The 22,354-nt window shown below is 34.1% G+C and overlaps 2 protein-coding genes across 7 annotated transcripts; one reads left to right on the top strand and one right to left on the bottom strand.

The window, feature by feature from the left end:
* Positions 1 to 1,289: 1,289 nt before the first annotated feature.
* On the top strand, positions 1,290 to 14,850 carry LOC112514736 (5'-nucleotidase domain-containing protein 4-like). Of its 6 annotated transcripts, XM_025121338.1 has the most exons (19): positions 1,598 to 1,624; positions 1,790 to 1,840; positions 2,539 to 2,626; positions 3,544 to 3,851; positions 4,820 to 4,897; positions 5,377 to 5,597; positions 6,284 to 6,376; positions 6,778 to 6,861; positions 8,400 to 8,516; positions 9,274 to 9,379; positions 9,457 to 9,519; positions 9,616 to 9,669; positions 11,543 to 11,600; positions 11,932 to 12,008; positions 13,147 to 13,217; positions 13,306 to 13,366; positions 13,578 to 13,637; positions 13,862 to 13,924; positions 14,534 to 14,850. In XM_025121338.1, exons 4-19 carry the CDS (start codon positions 3,573 to 3,575, stop codon positions 14,654 to 14,656), a joined length of 1,608 nt encoding a protein of 535 aa, XP_024977106.1. In that variant the 5' UTR covers positions 1,598 to 1,624; positions 1,790 to 1,840; positions 2,539 to 2,626; positions 3,544 to 3,572; the 3' UTR covers positions 14,657 to 14,850. The 6 variants fall into 6 exon arrangements, with proteins under 6 accessions (XP_024977103.1, XP_024977102.1, XP_024977108.1 ...); XM_025121335.1 differs by lacking the exon at positions 2,539 to 2,626 and having other exon boundaries at positions 1,290 to 1,624; XM_025121340.1 differs by lacking the exon at positions 1,790 to 1,840 and having other exon boundaries at positions 1,560 to 1,624.
* A 1,474-nt stretch (positions 14,851 to 16,324) lies between these two features.
* On the bottom strand, positions 16,325 to 21,378 carry LOC112514404 (sugar transporter ERD6-like 6). Its single transcript, XM_025120854.1, has 18 exons — positions 21,187 to 21,378; positions 20,911 to 20,973; positions 20,732 to 20,821; positions 20,306 to 20,365; positions 20,144 to 20,209; positions 19,994 to 20,059; positions 19,827 to 19,902; positions 19,690 to 19,754; positions 19,504 to 19,596; positions 19,047 to 19,127; positions 18,866 to 18,950; positions 18,655 to 18,701; positions 18,491 to 18,553; positions 18,090 to 18,149; positions 17,667 to 17,732; positions 17,513 to 17,572; positions 17,161 to 17,275; positions 16,325 to 16,754 (listed from the first exon to the last, which is right to left on the bottom strand). Exons 1-18 carry the CDS (start codon positions 21,376 to 21,378, stop codon positions 16,642 to 16,644), a joined length of 1,461 nt encoding a protein of 486 aa, XP_024976622.1. The 3' UTR covers positions 16,325 to 16,641.
* Between the last annotated feature and the right edge of the window lie 976 nt (positions 21,379 to 22,354).

The following is a 22,354-nucleotide window of genomic DNA, read 5'->3' as shown; positions in this document are numbered from 1 at the left end:
TTGGGTTTCAGTCTATTCTTAAAAGACTTCTCCAAACACATGAACATCCCTCTCTCCTCTCTCTCTCTCTCCTCTCTCTCTCTCTCTATATATATTATATATATATATATATATATATATATATATACACATCCCCCTTCTCTCACATTCTAAACCATAAAGCATTATCTCCATTCTTCAACTTCAAGAATTCAAAGCTTGAAATCAGAAGAAAATTGATTGCAAAATTGCAAACATTTACCACTCAATTATCCAAAGAGTTATTTTATTGGATAATGTTTCAAGAATGGTTCCAAGAAAAGTGGAGTGGTCAACTTGGTCAATTATTATAAACAAGGTGTATGTACTTCTTATCTCTACTTGATATTATATCATTTTTATTTTATTTAAAGAATATATATTTTTTCCTTATATGTCATTTACAAAATTTACAGAATAGGAGTTTTTGGACGTATAAAACTAGAGCGGTCGATTTTTAGTAGGATATGGTAGAGGGTGCCCATCAAGATTTTTGGCAAATACCAATAGCCTCTTCGCGTGGGATAGTCGGGCCTCAGACGGATCTCGCTTTCTTGCTTGACTTTTTTTTTTTTTACTGATCGTCCTCACATGTTTAAGTTATATACATTACTGCTACTTGTAATACATGTTTTACGTTATTACATTGTTTGCTTGTGCACCATTGAATCGTGTACATATAATTGTTTGTTTGATTAGAATGTGTTATATTACCTATCTTATTGCCTGTATGCACACACCTTGCATCGTGCACAAGTCAAGAATCTTCACAACCTCTCGACTCTAATGGTAGATGTAAGGTTTGCGTATATAAAGAGTTTTTGAATAAGTTAAACTATTCTAATTTATAATAAGTTGATAAACACTTTTGGAAAAAAATATAAGTTTATGAATATGTGGTCATGATTTAAATTCCGACACAATCATCAAAATTTCTGGATGAACCCAACTACATGTGCTTGATTATGAAGTAGTGATGGATGCATTGAAGCTATCTTTTAAAGATGTCCAATTCAAGACATTAAACATATTTCAACAAGTATTTAATGTAACAATATGGTCCTAGTCATTTGGTGGGTACAAAAGTTAAAACATCATATAATAAGGGGACTGATTTGAAATATTATCAAAACTACAGGGGGCAAATACAAAATACAACTCTACCCCCATTCAATTCACTCCACTCCACTCCACAGGATCATCAACCATAAAGAAACCGGAAAAAAAAACATAAGAACGGTAACAACCACCGCAATCCACCGTCGCCGCCGTTAGTCACTTCCCCCCACAGTTACCCCACAACTGGCCGTACAAAGTGCCACCCACCACCATTTTTGAAACCAACACCACCCCCCCTCAAAAAAACAATACCCCCAAAAGACGAAGAATCTATTCAGAAGAGTTTGATTCCGTCCCGAAATGAACGACCCAATTGCAATTCTGAATCATGCCCCAATAGAAGCAGTAATCACAAGAGTCCAAGATTGATTGCGTAAGCGTAAATTAATGATTCCTTTCGCATCGCCATCCTCATCAACAGCGTTGCCAGATTGCAAAAGAACCTCGTTACGAATCAACACAAAAAGGCTGAGGATTCCCGTATCGGGTTCGTCTTGTCACATTGATCTACTCTTATGGATAGCCAACCCTAAATGTCTTTTTAAGACGTATAGTAAGATGCGTATTCCCAAGACACTCACCGTTTCATTTTGCTTCTCTCTTCTATACTCTTCGCCTTCTCGTTTTCCCCAATTTCGTTCTTTGGTTCCAGATTTAGGTTTCTGTTCTTCCAGGAAATCCTTCACAGCTAAAGGGTCTCAAGGTTTGCTGGATTTTTTATCCTTTACTCGAAGATGTTATGATTTGTTTATTCGACCATTTTGATGCCTGGTGAACTTTAATGTTACTAAAAAGTGCTTAATTTTTTTACTGTTGTCTTTTGAGTTTTACTTTTTCTTGCGTGTTTCTTGCCTTCTTGGTTTGTTTGACAATTTACTCGAGTGGTTTCGTGCTTTTGCTGTTGATATAGTTTAAATGCGGGACCCTTTTTCTGAGTTTATTGTCACTGCTTTTTAGACCATTTTTTTTAGGCTGAACTGAGTTGTTGGAATCTATTTATTAATTTATTGCTTTATCACTTGATAGGAATTTGTTTTACATGCATGTTTTCTGTGTTTTGTATTTCTTAAGGCCTTGTGGAATCTGATTTCTGATTCTATCTACAAGTTAAAGACTCAAGACTCAATAATTGTTCCCTTGCTCCAGATTTTCACTCTAGTTTTTTGTTTCTTTGATTTAGGGTTAATATGTTTTACTGTTGAATATTATCTTGCATGCATGGTGCTGGTTTTTTCGTTTGGTGGATTGATTGAGTTTGGACTTTGGAGGTTGTAACCTGTTTACTTGATATTAAGTGGGTTGTTTTTGGGATTTTAGGTGTTTATGAGAACATATATGGGGAGTTTACACTTGAAGCCTTGAGCATTTACACGGTCGCTTTTTGTGTTTTTGGGATTTTAGGTGTTTATCAGAGCATATCTGGGGAGTTTACACTTAAAGCTTTGAGCATTTACACAGTCGCTTTGTGTTCGTTCTGTGGTCGTTGAAGGTATGTCTTCTGAGGTGGTTTTTTCCTTTCTTTTCCAGGGGGGTGGATGTTTTGCTTTGCGTTTCTCGATACCTATCTATTTCATTTTGAGTTTCAACGTGGTATTAGGGTTGGATTAGTTACTTGAATCCCCTTAGGTAATCGGCAATATGAACCTCGAGTTATCATCTTTCATATGTCCAAATTCCAATCATCTTTGATTGATATATCAGTTGGGGTTTTAAAAAGCAGTCCATGATGTGTCATCTGATGTTTCTTCTTCATTTAAGGTCTGGCTTCTGAGTTTGTGTCATGTCCCCAACTTAGTGAAGATATAAGCTCTCTTCCTCTTCAATTTCTAAGCCTTCTTGGTGCTTCTTTGGTGTAAACTTTGGTTGTCTATATTATGGTGTGCTTAAGGTTTAATGATTGCGTATGAATGCATTGATTTATTTTCAAAACCGTTCTCTTCATCTGAGTATATTGTGTTCGAAAGAAGTGCCTTTTAAGTTTTTAGGATGTCTGGTCTTTTACAGTGCATTTCTTCTTATGGGTTCTAAAATAAGCTATTTTGATCAACTTAGCGAACATCTTTTTCATAGTGAAGAGGTTCAAGAATGTTCTTGTGATAGTTGAAATTGCAATTTATTTACTTGTATGATATGATATTGAGGCAACACTTCTTGCTACAATTCAAATAGCCTAATTCACATAAGATAGCATACCTACTAATAAGTGACTTTTAGAGAATCATGAATGTAATTGATATCATATTGGGTTGATCTTTTTCTTATATGTTCTGTTCTTGAATCATGTTCCTTGTCGACCATCTTTGCTGATGTAGCCTTAAAATTATGTTTACCTTTTAATATTAGAAATGTTATTGTGATCATGTGATGCCACTCTTTGATAATTTACCATATTTGTGTTTAAACCAGGCCTCTTTCAGATAGGAGCAGGCTATAAAATGGATGCTCCTAGGGATAGAGTTACATCAGAGATACAGGGACCTAATGGCTGTGAAAAATCTCAGGTTTCATGTGTGTGGGCATCTCCTGAAGGAGGGCAAAAGATTGATATCGGCAAACATATTTTCTGTAACAGGGCTGTGAATATGAAGAATATAGTTGCTGTCGGCTTTGATATGGATTATACCCTGGCACAGTACAAGCCTGAAACTTTTGAATCCCTTGCGTATAACGGCACAGTCAAAAAGTTAGTGATTAACTTGGGGTACCCTAACGAGGTTTGTTTAAGTTGATCATGCACAACCTGGATGAAATATGGTCATGAAAATTATTTAAAGCAGATAAGTTGCAAAATATATGATTCGGGAGCCTAAACACAATATTAATGCAAATTATAAAAAATGATAATTACTAGTGTTTCTAGAAAGTCGAAAACATATGAAAGAGGAACAGAGGTCTTGGTTTTTTATATCACAACTTAAACTTCGTGAGAATCTGAAACTGAAAGTCCTCTTCTTTTGATAGTCTTATTTAAAGTTAGTATATTGTGATTTTTGATTGTTGTTGCCATTTCTTTTTATTATTCACTGTGAAGTACTCAATAAACTTTTGTGAAGCACAAGCTACAAGTATTATTGTGTGGTATTTTTTATAAAGATCTTACTTTTGGTTGCACATGGAACATTCGTTGCCCACTTATCATTCATAGGATTCAACATCAGTCACCAGTCCATGTAGAACGACAAATTTCTCTTTAAAGTATTTTTCCTATCAATAAAAGCCATCTAATTTTACCTTTAGGAATTTGTTGTTATAGAAAGGTTACTGATAGGAAAAATTTAGACTCACCAAGAAACTACCTGAATATAACTTTAGTCAACCAAAAATACCAGTAAATTGAAATTAAATTAGTTGCGAGTTTTATGTTCATGTGTTGTGGGGGGGGGGAATCATGATGCTCACATGCTGTTAATGAATAACCAATTATAGAAGGGATTCTATCTTTTACGTATGCTTTTTATTTTATTTTTGTTGTGATGGTAAGACTAAGGTGAACTAGCAGCATATTTGATGTTGAGAGATTTGCATTATATTAATTTGTATTATTGTTTCTATCGTGTTTCATAGACCTGATTGACACCTTAAAAATGTGAGAGATGAACACTAGATTCTTCCTAGAATTTGTTTCAGTTTACATCTTTTTTGATATGTTTACTGGTCTAATTATTATGTTTCTTTGATGCAGTTACTTAATTGGTCTTTCGATTGGACATACATGGTCAGAGGACTGGTTCTTGATAAGAAGAGAGGAAATATATTGAAGGTATGGGTTTGTCATGTATGAATATACCTGCTCAGGCCAGCTCACTCACATATTTAAGAGAATGTAGCCACACCAGTATCATTGGCACCAAAGTTCGTAATCAATGAATGCGAAAAACAGCACATTGGTGTAGTATCTGAAGAAGTCTTCCACATTACAAACGGCACGAAGTAGCAGATGTCAACATTCATTTTGTATCGGTTGACAAAAGATGCAATCCCTTCATACCCGCTACTTTTTAAGGAGTTAAAATATGAACCATATCAAATAAAGATGAATGCCAGAATTCTTTGAATTTTAATAGGCGGAGGGAATATACTTTTATGTAATCAAATTGACCATATAAAGCTATAGCTTGATCCTGCAAGAAAGAAGCATGAATTTTAATAGGCAGAGGGAATATACTTTTCTGTAAATTTAATATTCGTTTCATTTTGAAGGCTTCCCCTATGTTATTATGTATTTATTTTCTTTTGCAGATGGACAGACATAAGTATGTGAAAGTGGCCTATCATGGATTTAAGTTATTGTCAAAGGATGAAAAGGTTGCTACATATGGCAACACCCTAGTTCGAGATGCATTTGATGAGCCTGATTATGCACTCATCGATACCCTATTCTCGCTCGCTGAAGCTTATTTATTTGCTCAGCTGGTCGACTTCAAGGACAATAATCCAGGAAAAATCTCTGAAGAAAAAGAGTAAGGGTGTGCAGATATTGAACCTTTATATATGTCTAATATAGCAAACTGAACGTCTTCCCAATGTTTGATTGATGCTGTAGTTACACTTCATCTGATTTATGGTTAAAATGGTGTCAGTAGTCTTAAACTGCTTATCCAGCATGGACCACAAAGTGCATACCTTAAAATTTTGACATTTGTAGGAATTGCTCGATTGATATCAACTCTTCTATGATATATAATTAGTGATATTATTTTTTCAAAGACTATCATGTCTTCCTGAAATCTTTTTGCAAGCTGGGGGTGTTCACAGAAACGTCTCTACCGCTGATGTAGATTAAAGGTCTTCATGGAAACAGCTTCTCTACCTCTTGGGGTAAAGGAAAGGTTTGCATGCATGCTACCGCTCCCAAACCCCACTTCCAAGCGGGATATACCATTTATGTTAACGGCTTGGTTTATTTTTTTCAAAGAGCAGCTTTCTTCATCTCAATTTAATTATAACAAATATATTGGACATCTTTAGCCTCCCTACACCTTGGGGTAGTGGTAAGGTCTGCATACATCTTCCCCCCTCCGACCCTATTTTTCTTCTTCTTGTGGAGTATGTGCAGCGAAAATTATGGTTTCATTACATTGCTACATTACCCTTTTTATCATCATCCAGGGGTTCTATATCTAATGTGGCAAATATGTTTTTGCAGCTACTTTGGTATGTACAGAGATGTTAGGGCTGCTGTGGATCTGTGCCATCGAGATGGAACTTTGAAGCAGATGGTTGCGAATGATCCCAAAAGGTATGAGGCTTATGATTTTATGTATGCTTTCTGGTATGATATATCCAAAAAGTAGTGTTTGGCCTGCATTAGTCTATCTGGAATGTAGAGAATGCTCAACTAAGCATTCAAAAGAATTTATTGGTGATTACTCTAATGCCAACCAAATTCACTACTTATCTTAGGGAAGATCCTAATTTGCTTATATTTTTCACTTGAGTAAAAGGGCTGTCCACCTAATTTGTGTTTTTGTTTAGTTAAATGTTGAGTTTGTGCAAGATAGGTGCAACTTCTGTAATATGTCTAAGGAAATCTATCATGGTTGATCGTGGTTGTTTGCAACTTTGTTGCACAAAGAATTTGATTTTCATATCAATTGAAGTATAATTTATGCTTTCTATGTCAATAATTTTCAAAATCAGGTACATCAATGAAGACAACTCAATAGTCCCAATGCTTCAGATGCTTAGAACTTCTGGGTTGGCTGTATTCTTAGTGACAAACAGGTATGTCAATCTATACTATATTATAAAGCATTTGACAAAAACTCTTAAAAACGATTTTTTATGCACGGAGTACTGTTTATTGATGCATATTACTTAAAATCTAAGATTACAAGTAACATGTGCATAAGTACAACTTATTAAAGCTCCATACTTGAATTCGTCTAACTAACTGCAGATAAACATAATCAAATATTGGATAAACATCTCATTTTAAATATAAAAAATCTAAAATATAATTAGGATAATCATTGATAACTAACAAAATACTTAGTTATTATCTTTATAAAAAATTATATTATTAAACCTAAATTCAATTTCTTTGTTACTAAACCTAAATTAAATTATAATTAAAAAATTTTAATTAAGGAAATTACACCAAAACACAAGAACTTTTAAAAAGATTAATTTAATACTGATATCGATATTTTTTTTCAAAATTTTATGATATTTTTAAATTTATATTTTATTCAAAAATAAAAACATTATCACTTTCTCAAAACCACATAAAACCAATGTCTACTTAAAATTCAAGATTACAAGTAAATTATGCAAAAATACAACGTATTAAAGCTCGATGTTTGAATTCGTATAACTACTTGCGGATAAACTATAATCAAATAAATGATAAACATCTTATTTTAAAATATAAAAAATCTAAAATATAATTAGGATAATTATCGAGTTCTAACAAAATAATTAATTATTATCTTTATAAGAAAATTATATTATTAAACCAAATATAAATTACTTCGTTATTGTACCTAAATTAAATTATAATAAAAAAATTGAATTAAAAAATTACATAAAAAATGAGAAATTTTACTTAGTTAATTTGATACGAATATCGTTATATTTTTGTATGCATAAAGTACTGTATATTGATGCATGTTACTTAAAATCAAGATTACAAGTACATTATGCATAAGTACAACTTATTAAGCTCGATGTTTGAATTCGTATAACTAACTGCGGATAAACATAATCAAACAGAGGATAAACATCTCACTTTAAAATATAAAATATAAAAAATATAAAATATAATTAGAATAATTAACGAGTTCTAACAAAATAAATAATTATTATCTTTATAAGAAAATTATATTATTAAACCAAATATACGTTACTTCGTTATTGTACCTAAATTAAATTAAAAAAAAAATTGAATTAGAAAATTACACAAAAAATGAAGAATTTTAAATAGTAAATTTGATATTAATATCGATATATATTTTTGTCAAATTTTTATGATATTTTCAAACTTATATTTTATTCAAAAATAAAAACATCATTGCTTTCTCAAAATCACATAAGACCATATTATAACATCGACTGAGATAAAGAATAAAATAAAATATTAAAATCAAGATGTATCTCGCTGCATTGCTCGAGTACCCTTCTAGTACTCTTAAACGTTTGTGATATTTGTTGCCTCATGTTTACTTCTCAATTACTCAAAACTGCAAATGTACTCAAAATCAGTGCCTTAGTGCATGTTATAGACAAGTTACTGTATTTTAAGTTTTATTCATTTGATGCAGCCTTTGGGACTATACAAATGTTGTGATGAATTTTCTATGTGGGCCCCAAACGCTTCACGGAAGCTCCTCACTGACTCTTGACTGGCTCCAACACTTTGACGTTGTCATAACTGGCAGGTCCTACTCTTTCATTTATTTAACGATCCTATTTTCTACTATGTGCTCATCACTATAGTATATGCTTTTGGAGGAGTATTTGCTATGTTGATAGTTTAGCTTTGTCTTTAACCTTGATTATGTTCATCTTACTTATCATGAGCATCTGACCTATATATAGGGATGCTATCTTTTATTAATTAAATGTGAAATTGTCTCTTAAATATATAGCATTTTATGGTGTACATCAGTTTGTGGTACGAGTATACTGCTGCTTTCCCTGGTAGTCAAAGAAACCCCAAATCAATTCACTGTTCTCTGCCACCATAATCATTCAGCATTACCCTCTGTCGCTACTCCTGTCATCAACTCTAAATCGAACTTGAACCCCTAAATCATACTCGCCTCAAACCTTAAATCAAACCTGGAACCATTGATCACACTCGCCTCAAACCCTAAATCATATCTAGAAACCTAAACAGAACCTTTTTCTGTTCAAAGCTTAAATGACAGCAACTGTTTTATAAACAGCTATTTTAACCAAACCCTAAGGATGGAGTGGAGGACAGCATTTTAACCAAACAGAATCTTGTTAGTTAACAATGGCAGATTGCCAAGAATGATATAGTTTGTACTAATGCAAAGCCAAAATCCTTCCAAGACTGTCAAGAATGATTTACTTTAGATCAAGCTATTGTAATGTGGGATATAGCTATTCAGTAATAAAGTTTATGTTTAGTGAAGAGAATCTAAAAGAAGCATATATGTGTTTATGCAGTGCAAAGCCAAAATTCTTCCATGACGAAAATCGTGCTAATCTTTTTGCTGTGGACACTGATTCGGGAATGCTTATTAATACCGACAATGGTAGTCCTATGGCTCAGGTTTGTGCGGAAATATGGTCTTTCTTCTTTATGCTTCTATGCCCTTTATATGCTAAATGAGTTCTTATTTTCATTAGGTGGGGGGTCCTTCTTTAGAATTGCTGGATCAGATCCCAGATAAACCTTACAAAGTGTTTCAGGTGATAAATATTTCATGGGAAGGATGCAATACAATTTAGGACCCTTTGGGTATATTTGTTTTTGACATGTGATTCTTTTTGGAATTACCTTTTCAGGGAGGCAATGTTGGCCATCTCCATAAGCTACTGACTATTGAATCAAGTTCTCAGGTGCGTTATATATTTTTATTGCCATATGTTTCAATTCCCGTGCCTACCGCAAGTCGCTATTTAGATTTTATAATCGTGAACAGAATCGAGTCATAGATTTGCTTCAACTCAAGCATTTTTGTGTAGATAACGTCGAAGACTACTTTAACCAAGTACTTTCCCCATTCTTGAAAAACATGAATCAATAATCATTCATCAAAAATGGGCATCTTCTAGATGACATTGTTACACAAAAGTATCTCTAAAGAATATTGGGGGGAAACAGTTTAAACGCTTCTCATATGTACAACAGCTAGGGTTCAAAAAATCCTGATTGATGTTCACGAACTTTTTGCCCCAATATTAGGGCATAAAGTAATCTTACTCCTAGAATCTTTGGAAGTGTTGCTTTTGTCCATCCATGCTTACTCTTAAACTAGGAGAGGAAAATTTCATTCATGTGCTCATCCATGTGTCTTCATAGGATATTCTTCAACTCAAAAAAGTTATACATGTTGCCATCCACCTATGAAGAAATTTTATAGCTGATGTGACATTTGTTGAAACGGAATCTTTCTTTCATAACTCTTATCTTCATTGGGAGACCTTAAGTGAAAATAGAGAAAAAAAACTTGTTCCTTCTTGATTGTCCAAATGAATTTTCCCCTTCACCTTCTCTCGAGACTGTTCCTGTTGAGTCACCATACCCACCATCTCTCGGTATTGTATAGGATAAGGAAAAATCAAATAATGTATTACAAGTCTGTTCTAGGAAGAAAAGACTAATTTCTCAACGTTGGCACACTCAATCTCTTGTCCTAAGAATTCAAGTATTACACCACCACATGATCCTGAAGCTATACAACCTGTTGGTGAATCTGAACAACCAACCGATCTACTACCAAATGCCTTAGAAAAGCCTAAAAGGAACCAAAACGTTTACCAAGCATCCATTATACCTACTGATGACCTACCAAAGACTATTTCAAAGTTAATAGACCCTTCCTTGATAATCTCCATGCCAAATCTATTACAAGAAATTTGTTGAGGCATATTGAGACGAAGCGGGAGGATGCTATGAAAGTAGAAATGGCAGCTCTAAAAAGGAACAAAAAGTGGGAATTGGTTGAGTTGTCGAAGGGGAAGAAAATGGTAGGGTGCAATGGGTCTTTTGCATAAAGTAGATGTTGGATAGAAAGATGTGAAGCAAGGTTGGTGGCCAAGGGGTATACATAGATGTACGTTATCAATTATTGGGAGACTTTTGATCTTGTTGCAAAGATAAATACCTTATGCATTCTGTTGTCAATGGCAACTAACCTTGGATGGAACTTGCAACTATTTCTTTGAAGACCCTGTTTGTGGAAAAGTGTTGGAAAGTAAAAAATAAAAATAAAAAAAGTTTGAAGATTTTGAAAAGCAGTTGAAGAGCTTGATAAAGTGAGAAATACAACCTGTATATATATTTCTATTTTTAGCTTAAAGAAATATAAGCTGAAGTTATGGAACTGTACAAAATGACTCCATTAATCTGCATATCCTATCCAACATTGGTTATCTACAAATGGGATTCACCTTTTTTCTTCCTGAATTGAACTGCTGCAAGATTCATAACCTGTTTTTCTTATTGTTTTTTAGTTAATCTTGTGAGCCATTTTAATTTTGCTTACTTGATGATTGCATCTGAACTCTGATGCTCTTGAAATTTATTGGTTTATCAACCAACAACTAGTTTAAGTGCATTTATTTAATTTCTGAACTTGTGAAGCTAGTTTAGTTGACACTTATGAATGTAATCTAAAGTATGATCATCTTCCCTACTGCCTTTAAAGTTATACTTTATTAGTTACTACTTTCTGGAGCAAAATTAACACATCAAGTTCAATGTTGTTAGGTTCTTTATGTTGGAGATCACATATATGGGGATATTTTGCGCAGCAAAAAAGTCCTAGGTATAACTCTTCATGCTACCTCTTTGCTTTCCCTAAATTAACTTCCTTAAATTTCCGAAGGACATTTTTACATAACTGTAGTAGAAGATAGAAATTGGGACCCCTGGTTCTTAAATTTTAATTATATTACCGTATCCTTTTTCTGAATCATATCATTCATAGACAATGGTTATATTGCTGTACTGCTATGAGCTAAGATGGAAAACATTGACAATGTAGCATTATACAATCATTTTCCTGGAAGTTTTGTGTACATGGGTTAGCAAGTTATATGATGATGACGTTATTTGATTATTTTTTTACTATTTTGTAATCTGATTATATGGATCAGGTTGGAGGACAATGCTTGTTGTTCCAGAACTTGAAAAAGAAGTTAAACTTCTGTGGTACTTGCGGGACACTCGTAAGGTAATTGTGCTACTGGGAGGGTTTGGGCAGTATATTTTGTGCTGGTGAATATAGATGAAAATTCTTGTATGTATGTGGTCTTAGTTGGGTAGTTTTTGCCATACTCTAGTACCATGTATATATATATATATACACACACACACACACACTAGAAGGGTACTCGTGCAATGCAGCGAGATACATCTTGATTTTAATATTTTATTTTATTCTTTATCTCAGTCGATGTTATAATATGGTCTGATGTGATTTTGAAAAAGCGATAATGTTTTTATTTTTTAATAAAATATAAATTTGAAGATATCATAAAAATTTGACAAAAATATATCGATATTAGTATCAAATTAGCTATTTAAAATTCCTCATTTTTCGTGTAATTTTTAATTCAATTTTTTTATCATAATTTAATTTAGGTTCAAATAGGAAGTAATTTATATTTGGTTTAATAATATAATTTTTTATAAAGATAATAATTAATTATTTTGTTAGAACTCGATGATTATCTTAATTATATTTTAGTTTTTTTATATTTTAAAATGAGATGTTTATCCTGTATTTGATTATGTTTATCCGCAGTTAGTTTACGAATTCAAACATGGAGCGTTAATAAGTTGTACTTGTGCATAATTTATTTGTAATATTGAATTTTAAGTAATATGCATCAATAGGGTACTTCATGCATAAAAAATGGTTTCTAAGAGTTTTTGTCAAATGCTTTGTAATATAGTATAGATATATATTATACGTGTGTGTGTGTGTGCTTTTGTGTAGGACACATATCTATTACACACACAAATAACTAACACAGCAAGCCTGTTGTTATATCTGGTGCATAAGTTCTTGTTACTCTGCTTGTACTATTTGTTTGTGTACAAGTGTGAATGAGCACAATGGAAACATACTTGGATCAATTTTCTGTTTTGTAGCATAAGTTTCCATCACACCATCAGGCGCATATGGTGAATTTGTGCAACACCAATGCCTCTGTCATGTTACTGTGCCAATTTTACTTTTCAAATCCTGATGAGTTTCTATATTTTCTTTTGCGTTCCAAGCTTTAACTGATTTAAATGTGCAAATACAAAGTGTCACTATCTTATCTTCTTTGTTTTTCTACTAAAGCATATGCCTTCTTGAGCAGCAACTTATATTGCTGCGGAGCGAACGAGATCAGATTGAAGATCAAATCCATCATTTAAAATGGTCTATTCAGTAAGTACATACTTAAGCAACCACTTTCTTCTACCAAATTTAAGACCGAGTTGCTAATTAATCGAGACACCTCATATTCTTCTTGCAGGTGTGAGTGTTTAGATGCTCATGAGACAGAAAAGGTGTCATCAAAGCTCGAATCACTTGAGGTTGGTTTTTCTCTAAAATGACAAGTTTTCTTCATGTGGGATAAATGGTTTGATTAGTGATGCCGTATTATAAAAGTATCTATGCAAAAAAAAAACCTCACCTTGTGGAGTGTACTTTCTGAAATTATCTTTCTTTGCAATATATGACGTTTACGGTTGATTCCTTTGCAATATGACCTTACCCCGCTTAAATTTGCTTTATTCCATATAGGTGCAATGTAATCGTGTTCGCGTTACACATCAAGAGGCTCAAAAAGTATTTCATGAGAAGGTAATTAGTTAACAAATTTCAATAGATATTGTGAGTTATTGATTGTTAAACTCCAAACCACCTCTGGCAAAGTTAACTACTGTGTATGGACTATTATGATTATATCAAATTATAACCATGAACATCTGTTTGTTTCTTTCCTTTAATCACTTATTTCACTTACCCGAAACGGTAAAAGACACTTGTGCCATCTTGGAAGTGACACATTCCTTTATAAATGATAGTTCCACAAGGTGTGGGGGCAGCTGATGAAAACTGGGTACCAGAACTCGCGCTTCGCTCACCAGGTTTTTAATTATCGCACTTTCTACTTTGAAACAACTTCTCTTTTTTTTGAAGTAGAAAACAGGTCTGTGTAACCACAAGGGTGGTATCTGATTGGTTTGAGCTTGGTTCTAAAGGTCAAAAGTACCTGGAGGTCCCAAGTTCAAATCTAAGGAGGAATAAAAATCTCCTTGTGGCCACGGAGATTCAAATGCAGTGACTCCGGGCTATCTGCAAAGCAGGTGGTTGCCCTGGGATTAGTCGGCTCGCATAGCGGGTTGGATATCCAGGTTAATAAAAAAAAAGACTCTGTACATCCAATGTTCTAAATGGCGTGAGGACTTAGGAGCCACAACGAGGCCACAACTTTTTTCAATATACATGTTTTTCATTATTATTATGTGACCATATAGAAGTATGTTATATACTAAAAGCTAAAAAGTGGGTAAAAATTATGAAGTAAAAAAAGATCAAATAACACCTTTCAAAAAAGAACCAGTTGTGTTGTTCGCGGTGGCATGACGAGCCTTTTTGAACACTGTATACATATCCCACCTCCGACCCCATCTCTTAATGGGATTTACTGGGCCATGTTTGGTTTGTTTTTTACTTTATGTTTCTATGTGATGTAGGTGGAGCGATTTGCATGTTTGTACACGAGCCAAGTTGGTAACCTGGGGCTATATTCTCCTGCAAAATACTATCGACCAAGCGAGGATTTCATGCCACACGAGTTCGACGTCCTCTCTCTGTGAAATTTGCATATATGATGATTTAACTAGTTTCGAGGCAATGACCATCATGTTATTGCTTTTTTTTTCTCTTTTCTTTATGCCATCTTGTTACTGGGAAAGGTATAGCCTCCTAGAGAATGGTACACACGAAACTATATCAACACGACTCTCTTTTGGTTCACGACGAACTCAAACTTACACAATTTCTTAGCGTGCAAATTGCTTTTGTTTCACCAATTTTCATATACAATTTTCACAAGCCGCGTTCTCATGAAAACAATTGTTTCACTCTTCAGAGTCGAGGGCATATTCGTTTTCTAATGCTCATTTGGCCAAAACGAATCTAGAACTTACATTGGGTGATGCATGCCGAAGGCTGTAAACTGAATTTGTAAGCACTTGTTACATTGGATCAGACAAGACAGTATAAAAAATTATTCCATGTTTGGTGCAACATTAGATCGAGACAGATTGAGATTTATGAAAACAAAAATCTGAAAGATGGGATCAGATAGATAAATATCCGAATTATTATGTCGAATTAAAGGCCTAAAAACGTTCCAAGATTTCTTTCGCTCGCTGTTCGTACTCATAACCTCGTTCATCAACTCCTATCCAATCAAAAGAACCATAACTTGAAAAAAAAACACTGATCTTTGAGACCAAGAGATCGAAATTCCGTGCAGAAAGTTAAACGGAAATAATCCAATGTGATGAAGATAAGAATTAGCAGAAACAAAAGAGATAATGAAGAAACATAGCAATCTTAATAATCACGAAAGGGTTGTATTTATCTTGGATGAATCAGTCATATCTTGAGTTTGTTTTGATGAGATCATATCTGTAGCTGGATAATTTGAAATCTGTAATTATCGATTAAGCCAGCCCACCTCAACTAGTATATATATATACATACATACACACACACACACACATATATATATATATATATACATATACACACACACACATATATACGTACATATACGTATAGAATGGTACATTCATCACCCCACCAGCAGTTATTTGTTCGTGCATTCATCCAAGACTACCAAATGTCAGAGGTACTGATAATGCTTTCCTTTATTTTGTGGATCCAAGGCGAATCTGTTTGATTATTCGTTAAATCGTTACAATGTATTTGATTTCTAATGATATATACGGATGAATACGTAATTTAAGCTGAAAAAATATATTTTCTCGTTAAGTTTGCCACAAACCAACCAACCAACCTTATGTTTTCAATGTTTCTTAGATTCAAGAAACGGGTTCGAGCTCAACATGGACTCGGAATCTAAACAAGCTTTTTGAGAACGCGTTGGCTGACCAGGACGAAAACAACCCTGATCGGTGGCAAAACATTGCAAAGGCCACTGGGAAGACTGTGGAGGAAGTCAAGAGCCACTATCAATTGTTGGTTGAAGATTTGGATCTAATCGAGTCGGACAAAGTGCCACTACCAAACTACGAAAACTCTAAACCTGACCCTTGAAACGTGTACTCCTATCGGGCCAACCAGAAGTAATGCATCTGAACATAGACTCGTGCATGCCATCGATATGTTTCTTGGGAAAATGCATATGTTCCCACTGTACTTTACTGTAACAGGTAAGGAGGTAGACATTCTTGCAGAATACTGTATCGTACATTACACGAGTCTAGCGTAGTATTAATCTAGCGTAGTATTGATCTAGCGTAGCATTGATCTAGCGTAGCATTGATATAATAAAATGTATCATCTCATAAAAGCATAGCTCATTTGGCTTGTTCATTTTCCTCCATTTTTTCAAGATTTATATTGAATAAAAGAATGCTGCAATTCAGAATAAAATTTGTCAAAACCTCTTTATACTATATCGCAAGAAACCACCGTCCGAAACCACATCAAAATTGCGGTGGTCGGGATGGGTGTATATATATAGATATAGATAATGCATTTGCTTCTGCATATAACAATATTTGACCTCCTTTAAAATGGATTTATAACCTGCAAGTATGCATTTTTTTCATCTGAAGGAAAACTGAATCTCTTCCAATGTTTTGCCTTTGGTTTCCGGTACAAAAACCGCAGAGAAGACGAGCGTTATAGCACACATGACCATGTACAAAGTGAAGGTTCCTGTCAGAAACAAAAAATTGCATATTAGTAGCTCAAACATTTATCCTGTATTTGAATGTGTTTATCAACTGGTTTTATAGAGTTCAAATATGAAGTTTTTAAAAGCTATACTTATGCAGTAATAAGTTGTAAACTTGAATTTCTAGACCAAATGCAGTATAATATTGTATAGATAACATAAATATTGGAGATCTTCTTGGAAATAGCCTCTCCGTCTCTTGAGACAGATACAAGGTAGGGTCTGGTGTACATCTTACACTAGATCCTACCTTGTGGTTGGATATACTGTGTTTATTTGGTTTTATCGAAAGCATGAACGTGTTTAATCTCATCATTTCATATTTAGACAAAAAGATACTTCTGTAAGCATATATACACACGGAAAGAGCGCGAAAGAGACACAAACCTCCACTACTCCATGATAAAAGCAAGGGTGCAGTTAATGTAACGACCCAACAAATAAACCAATTGGCCAATGTTGCTATACTACCAGCAAGTCCTTTTATATTCACGGGAAGAATCTGTAACGTCACCAAGAAACAATGAGTACAAAAAAGACCGTAACAACTAATAAGCAGCTATACGCCGTTCAGCAACAAATGGCGGTATTCTTTTTCTTAACTGTTTTTGCAAACCAAGAATTCTGCATGCATCCTACCCTTCATAGACCCTACACCAATGTGGGATATATTGGGCTTGTTTGGTTTGGTTTGGTTTGGTTTTATAATTAAACGTTCAGAAGATACAGGTATAATTACCTCAGACATAATGATCCATGGAATTGGCCCCATTCCAAGAGAAAAACCAATGATCATGCCCTAAAGAAAAGGTTATTTACATCAATTAGGAAACTTTTAGCAGAAAACATATTAAAGATCACCATATTATTGCATAAAAACAATAAAGATGTACCACAACTCCAATCACTGATAAAATGCCCAGTACTGTATACATGGTGGAACCATCCTCTGCAAAACTCTGAGATGTTGCTTCTGAACATTAGTTACAATATTTTCACAACTTGGTGCAAGTGTAACCAAGATCTTTTTTCAACCGTCCATGTAACAAAGCTTCAAAATTTCCTGTTGATCTTATAACATTTGAATGACTAAGATACTCGTTGTTTAAAAAGGGTTGCAACGAAGTGGACGATAAACTTGATAGTCAAGTCATCAAATGTTACAACATGAGCAGGTTACCGTTCAAAATTGGTTAAAAATAGGAAATTCTGAAACTAGGTTGCATCAAGTAGAAAATTTTGAAACTGTTACATCGATTGAGAAAAAATAATACATTGTAGGTTATCCAAATTAAAAGGGGGAAATGTATAATCACCTTGATGAAGAAGGATGCTGCAACGAGTATGAGACTGAGAGTCATTATAGAAGAAGAGACCTACAAAAGATTGTGGTTTCCTTTTAAGTAGGTATAAATAATACATTTGTAGCATATATGTATGTATGTATGTATGTGTGTGTGTTTATATATATATATATTGGTTTCAGGTGAAACCTGCAAAAACATGGAAAACTGATAGACACCCTGATAAATCATTCATGTGTCTGGTATGCACATGTGAAATAAAATGCAAACGTGCATAGAAGCTAGAATTCATATTCAATTACTTTTCTGCACATGTGCATACCGTATAGATGAATGGTTATTAGAGTATTCATCAGTTTTTCACTTTTTTGGGGTTTTCCCCTGAACCCGAGTCTATATATTTATATCCTTACAATAAGCAGAATCCTACGGCCTGTTTTGTCAACCAACCACGTTGAAACTGCCGTTGCAATGACCTGAATTGTACAATATTTTTGTTACAACTTGACGAAAATATAAGATGGCAAAAAATTGGTGAAGGAAAACATTTTCATAGTTGTTGCCTGTTGGCACTTACTTGGATAGCACCAAGTCCAAATGTAGCAACATTACCATTAGAAATTCCTGTACAATAAAAACAAAAACAAAAAGTATTACAGATTCTGCTTTCAGACTTCAGCACTATCTCTTATCAATAAGAAGTGAAACAAGACTTCAGAGCTCAACACCTCTTAAGATGTTCCATACTTATAGATGACGACTACATCCAATAAGATGTTTCAATTTACCTGCTGATTGGAAGATGGTACTTGAATAGAAGAGAACACCATTGGTTCCAGTTAGCTGTTGAAGGACAAGTAAGCCGATTCCTATCTGCAGGATATAAGGATCAAAGCAGCCAAATGGTTGGTTTTATAAAATGAATGGAATAATATATGTCTGTATGAGTTAAGACATAACGATGCATACCATCAAAGGAAACCAGTATCTTCTTTGTTTGAGGTCTGAAAAACGGATTGCAGCTCTTCTGTTTGATGAGACCAGAGACCTCTGCAAAATGCAACAAATATCATCAATAGTTTTGAAGGATTAAGAGAGAAAAGAATAGTTCATACTTTTAATATGGTTTCACGTGTGAGCTAGTGCATTATTCATCATGAATATCATACATTTTCATTATTCATGATTTCATGAATTTTCATCATTAATATCATGCATCTTCACATGAACAATTTTCCAAGTGAATATCTATCACGACATTTATAATGAATAATACATGAATAGTTGGTTCCTAGGTTCTCAAAATATTAAAGGTTCTCACTTGAACCTGCCCCTATTTATATATATGCATATGTTTGTGTAGATATATGTATATGTATAATGTATGGATATGCGTATACACACAAGGAAATTCAAAAAGATGTACCTTGATTTCATTTACTTCCTGTGTAATATCAGTATCAAAACCGCGAAGAACTTGCAAAGAAGCTTCAAAATCATCTGTCATTCCCATTTTCGCCTGAAATAAGAAGTCGAAACCTTATTGCTCATTACCATTACAGAAACAATCCAGCCACTAGCTATGCTGCTAAAAACACTTCAGTACGCTTACCAACCACCTAGGAGATTCCGGGATGAAAAAGAGTCCAGGTATCAAAATCAAGCAAGGTAACGTTCCTGCAAAAGAAGATAAAAAAATTGTCACACCGCTTCTAACGCCTTAAAAAGGAGCATTCTTGAGAGGATTACCCAAAATCGCGAGTATTCTCCAATTAACAAAAAGTCCGAGCAAATAAGAAAGCATAATCCCAATTGTGACCGATAGCTACAAAAACAACCAAAAGTTTAAAACTTTACTACCACATGAAGGTTGACTAATGATGGAACTACACATTCACATTTCTAAATAGAGTTACCTGGTTAACAGAACCTAGCCCCCCTCTCATGTTTTGAGGTGCTATCTCAGCTATATATACAGGAACCTTTGTAATAAAAGAAGGTTCCATTAGAGTAGTTTTCTCAGACAGTTTCTTTCTAGAACAAACATCAGAAAAAAGAAGATTTACCGTATAAGATATAATCCCGACACCAAATCCTTCTAGTAACCTTCCCATGTAAAGAAACGATGAATCCTAAAACAAACATAGCGAAGTGATCATTTGATAAAGGCTTTTGAGAAACCGAGAAATGAAATAAGGCGATTGAAGTAGAGGGTATTTGAAACTAACTTTGGCAAATGATATAGCAAGCCAGCCTATTATATTTGGGATAGCTGCAATCATCAAAGACTGCAATAGAAGGAATTAACAGTCAGTTATGCAAAATAAAAAACCGGTTGTCTTCACAAACACAGCTCTTTCGGGTAGAGGACAGGTCTACATACATCACATCATGCCCGTACATATACTTGATCAGTATGGTTTGGTTTAGTTGTGCAAAACAAACTATGCAATAATTATATCCAATATGAACAGTGGTGACTGACTTTTTCAACTTTAACTTTTCTTGATCATCTTTCTATATGGAATTATATACAACTTGCACACATATATGCATATACATATATATATGATATATCTATTGTATTTATATAGTTCTGTCACCTTACAGAAAAGATGAGCATATAGAATACAAAATGAGGCAAGATGGCATACCCCTTTTCTGCCAATATACTCTGCAATTTGACCACTAGCTATTGCACCAACCATGGCACCCACATTAGATAAAGAACCAAACAACGAAAACTGAAAACCCAATACTTCAGATCAGTTCAAGATTCATTACAAGAAACCAAAATTTAATTCAAGAAACGAAAAGGGGTCAATCAAGAAACCTCTGAGACGGTAAGTTTAAGATCTCGACTGATATCCGTTTGTGTAGGTGAAGAATAACCACCCTGCAAGATTCCAAAAACATCATCATTGATTTCAGCTTTTAGACGTCCGAACAAATACACCCATCATCTCCAGAGTTGGTACCGATCTTATACTTTTCAATAAACAAATTACTACCATCATTAAACAAATCGATATAATTTTGCTTTCATAAAGTGATATTTTAACGTCAAACAATCAAATCGTGGTCAAATTTTCATGGGTTTTTTGCTTACAGTGAAGCCGAACTGAATAGGGCCTAAGGCAACGATGAGAACACAAGCGAGCACAGAAACAGAGCGGTCTCTGATCATTTGAGAAGACGTCATCATACTGGATTGTCTGGAACCCATACGATACCAACTACCAGTATGAAGAAAGGGTTTTCTGAGATCTTTGCCTTCTTCATTTTCATCTCTGAAACTCATTGTTTTTTTTTTCTCAAAACTATGTGAAATGTGTGTTATATTGCTTCAAATCGAAGAGGGTATAATGGTATTGGATGAATAACGTGATTGCGATGGATGGGAGAGCAGGGGAAGGAAGTCATGGACAGCGGTGAAGACAGGTGGACTTTGGATTTGACTGGTTTCATCCTTGATGACGAGGCCTATTGCGATTTGCGTGTGATGGATGGATTTCAGAAACAACAAATGACCATAGAGTTTTTATTTGAAGGAAAATAGACCAATCATATCCTTACCCCATATATTTTGTCTTACCAAAATGAATCCATCTTTTAGCTTTGATAATTGATATTTGTTGCGTGGGGCATCAAGAGAGTCTACAAACTAAGGACGGACCCAATAATTTTTCGATAAGGTGACACCATATAATACGGTTGCATCTTTTAAAATAAAACGGTTGTATTTTTTACGAACCTAATTTTTTTTTATCTTACTACGGAGGGACAATACGGTGACAGGTGCCACCTAACCACTCCTCTAGGTTCGTCTATGCCACAAAACATGTTCTTATTGTTAGATATATGGCATGTGTTTATGTTCGTGAAGAAAAAAGATGGTTTGTCTGTTAATAAAAATGTCATACGTACAAAATAGTAATTTATTTTCATTAAATTTCTTATTACAGTGATGTACTTCCATTTTTTTTCTTATTACAACAACGTGCGTTTAAATTATTTTTTATTAGCTCATTATTATTTTAAAAATCTATCAGTTATAGCAATAAGAAACTTATTATCTTTTAAATCGATTAACTCCTTTACTTTTTCGTTTAGTGGCTTAATTGACATGATATGGATGACATGTCAACACTAATTGCATGTCATGAGAAAAAAACTCTCTAAAAAAAATTATAATTTCCTCACTTTTCCTCCGATATATAAAGTCCAAGAGTGTAATTTGTCAATTATCTTAAAGGGCTGTTTACTAAACACTTATT

This window comes from Cynara cardunculus (genome assembly GCF_001531365.2).
Source record: "Cynara cardunculus var. scolymus isolate 2C chromosome LG 6, CcrdV1, whole genome shotgun sequence".
NCBI lineage: Eukaryota > Viridiplantae > Streptophyta > Magnoliopsida > Asterales > Asteraceae > Cynara > Cynara cardunculus.
Note: the sequence above shows the minus strand (reverse complement) of the source record. Positions and strands in the feature narration are given on the sequence as shown.